The sequence below is a fragment of the Nicotiana attenuata genome, unplaced genomic scaffold (assembly GCF_001879085.1).
Source record: "Nicotiana attenuata strain UT unplaced genomic scaffold, NIATTr2, whole genome shotgun sequence".
Classification (NCBI taxonomy): Eukaryota; Viridiplantae; Streptophyta; class Magnoliopsida; order Solanales; family Solanaceae; genus Nicotiana; species Nicotiana attenuata.
The window spans coordinates 11747-14390 of NW_017677020.1; the positions used below are offsets into that span (position 1 = coordinate 11747).

General features: G+C 42.9%; 1 protein-coding gene across 1 annotated transcript; it reads left to right on the plus strand.

The window, feature by feature from the left end:
- The first annotated feature begins 1122 nt into the window (after positions 1–1122).
- LOC109221291 lies at positions 1123–2327 on the plus strand. The gene is made up of 3 exons (XM_019385753.1): positions 1123–1536; positions 1579–2127; positions 2184–2327. Exons 1-3 carry the CDS (start codon positions 1123–1125, stop codon positions 2325–2327), a joined length of 1107 nt encoding a protein of 368 aa, XP_019241298.1.
- The last annotated feature ends 317 nt before the right edge of the window (positions 2328–2644 follow it).

Consider the following 2644-nt stretch of genomic DNA (forward strand, 5'->3'; position numbering starts at 1 on the left):
GATGAATATATTGAGGATGCAAATGCCATTGTCCCTCCAATAGTTGATGCTGCCACCTTCAAGGTGGAACACAGTCTAATCCTAATGCTCAAGGTAGAGGGTTTTTTTTACGAAATTCCACAAATTATGATCCGACACAATATCTCAGAAATTTCTTGGGTGTGTGTGCGATGACAAGAAGAATCACGTTTCAGATGATGCCCTAAGGTTGAGGGTGTTCAAGTACTCTCTAACTGGAGAGGAAAGACAATAGATCCAAAATCTACCGCCTAATTCCATTCATACTTGGCCCGGACTTGTCCGAGCTTTCCTAGCAAAATGGTTCCCGCAGAGCAAGAAGTCTAAGCTCCGGGATAAAATTTTCTTTTTCAAGCAATTACCGGGAGAGCATCTACATGAGACATGGGATCGATTCAAGCTATATTTAGTGAGGTCGTCGAATCATGGTTTTCCGGATACTATCTTGTTGGAGAAATTTTACATGGCTTGGATCCTATGAATCAATCTACAGCCAAAAATGCAGCTGATAGATCCTTTATGGATAAAACATTTGCAAGGGTCACACAAATCCTTGACAAAATGGCAGGACATAACCAAGCTTGGCACTCAGAGGACACCACGGGTGGAATTGCATATGGTACTCCTCCCTTGACCAACATGCTTAAGGAGAACCAAGAAAGAGATCAAGTGATTGCCGGGCTTGCCACCAATATCAATGTGTTAACAAAGATATTCACTGAAAGCCAAACAAAAAAGGTGAATATGGTGGAAGATGTTCAACCCATGTCAAATGAGGATTACAAGGAAGCAAACTATGTCAAGAACTCTCAAGTAGGTTATCAAAGGCAACCCTACCAAGGTTCAGGACAACAAATGGAGGCCTAACCCACAAGGGCAAGGCAATCAACATTGGCGAAATGACCAAGGTAGTTCAAATCAAGGGAATTGGAGTAACAACAACAACAACTTTTCAAATAGGAGCTCAAACCCCTATGTTCCACCAAAGGGCAATATTCTAACTCTCCGCATTGGAAGGAAAGTTCTTCAAGTGAGTCCAAGTTGGAAAACATGCTTGAACGAGTATTGCAAAATCAAGAACGATCCGACACTTTAATGAATAATATGACCGAGCTTGTGGGTTCTCACACCGCGTCCATACAAAAGTTAGAATTGCAAATGAGAGATCTATCAAGAGAGCAAAATCTGAAGCAGAAGAGCATGCTCCCAAGTGACACAATAGTGAACCCAAAAGGTAGTGGGAGTGGTCCGACTTCTTATTGTAAGGCAATCACAACTCCAAGTGGGAAACTACTTCAAGGAGAGAATGAACAAGTGGTCGAAGTGGAAGATTCTGAACAAGAAGTTGGGGCACAAGTTGAGGTGCCAATTGTTGTTGAAGCCAAAAGACTCCCAAAGGAGGTGAAAATTCAAGAAGTGAACCGTGAAGAGGTTAAGGAAAAGGTGAAAGAGACACCAAAAACTCTAGCACCAATTCCTAAGCCTCCTCTTCCTTTCCCTCAAAGACTTGCTAGGAAGGTTGATGATAGCAAACTCGAGAAGTTCTATGACATTCTCAAGCAATTATCAGTGAACATTCCATTTGTGGAAGGATTTCAAGAGATGCGGGGTTTTGCTAAGTACTTGAAGGAGTTGATAACCAAAAAGAGAACCACCAAGAATGAAGTGGTGAATGTGACTCACCGGGTTAGTTCCATCATTGCAACAACCACCGTACAAAAGAAAGAGGACTTGGGAGCCTTCACTATTCCATGCACGATTGGCTTGCGCGATTTTGCACGAGCCCTTTGTGATAATGGGGCTAGCATTAACTTAATGCCTCTTGCTATTTACAAGAAAGCGGGGTTAGGTATGCCCAGGCCTACAAGTATGAGGTTGCAAATGGCCGACCGTTCAATAAAGAGACCGATGGGAGTTATTGATGATGTTCTTGTGAAAGTGGGGAAGTTCCTCCTCCCTACTGACTTTGTTATTCTCGACTGTGCTGTTGATAAAGAAATCCCTATTATCTTGGGGAGACCATTCCATGCTACCGAAAGAGCACTCATGGATTCGGACGAAATGAGATCAAGTTCCGAGTTAATGACGAAGAGGTTACCTTTCAAGCTAGTAAGAAACTTCCACATGCATACGAAAGTATCTCAGTCATTGATATTGTTGATGAGGTAGAGGATGCAGTCGAGGTGAAGATGGAAGAAGAATGCCTTGGTAAGGCATTGGCGGCTATTTTGGTAAATTTTGATGGTGAAGACATGGAAGGATACATGGAATCAGTGAATGCATTGGAAGGGCTTGGGTCCTACACTTAACGTCTGTAGTACCACTGCAACTTCTCGATACCCAATTGATAACAAGAACTTCACGTCGCGTAAGATTAAGTAGGAAGGAAATAAAGGCATAAGCCTCAAAGGAATCAAACCGCATGAAGAGGAATCAAGAAAGGAAGTGCTCCTAACATCCTTGTAGCCTCACGAAGATAAGTACAGACGTCTCCGTACCGATATGCAGGACTCTAATAAACTTGCTCATGACTCGTGAGACCTATGTGAACCTAACACTCTATCACCAAGTTGTCACGACCCAAAATCCAATATAGGCCGTGATGGCACCTAACGCCGCCATCTGG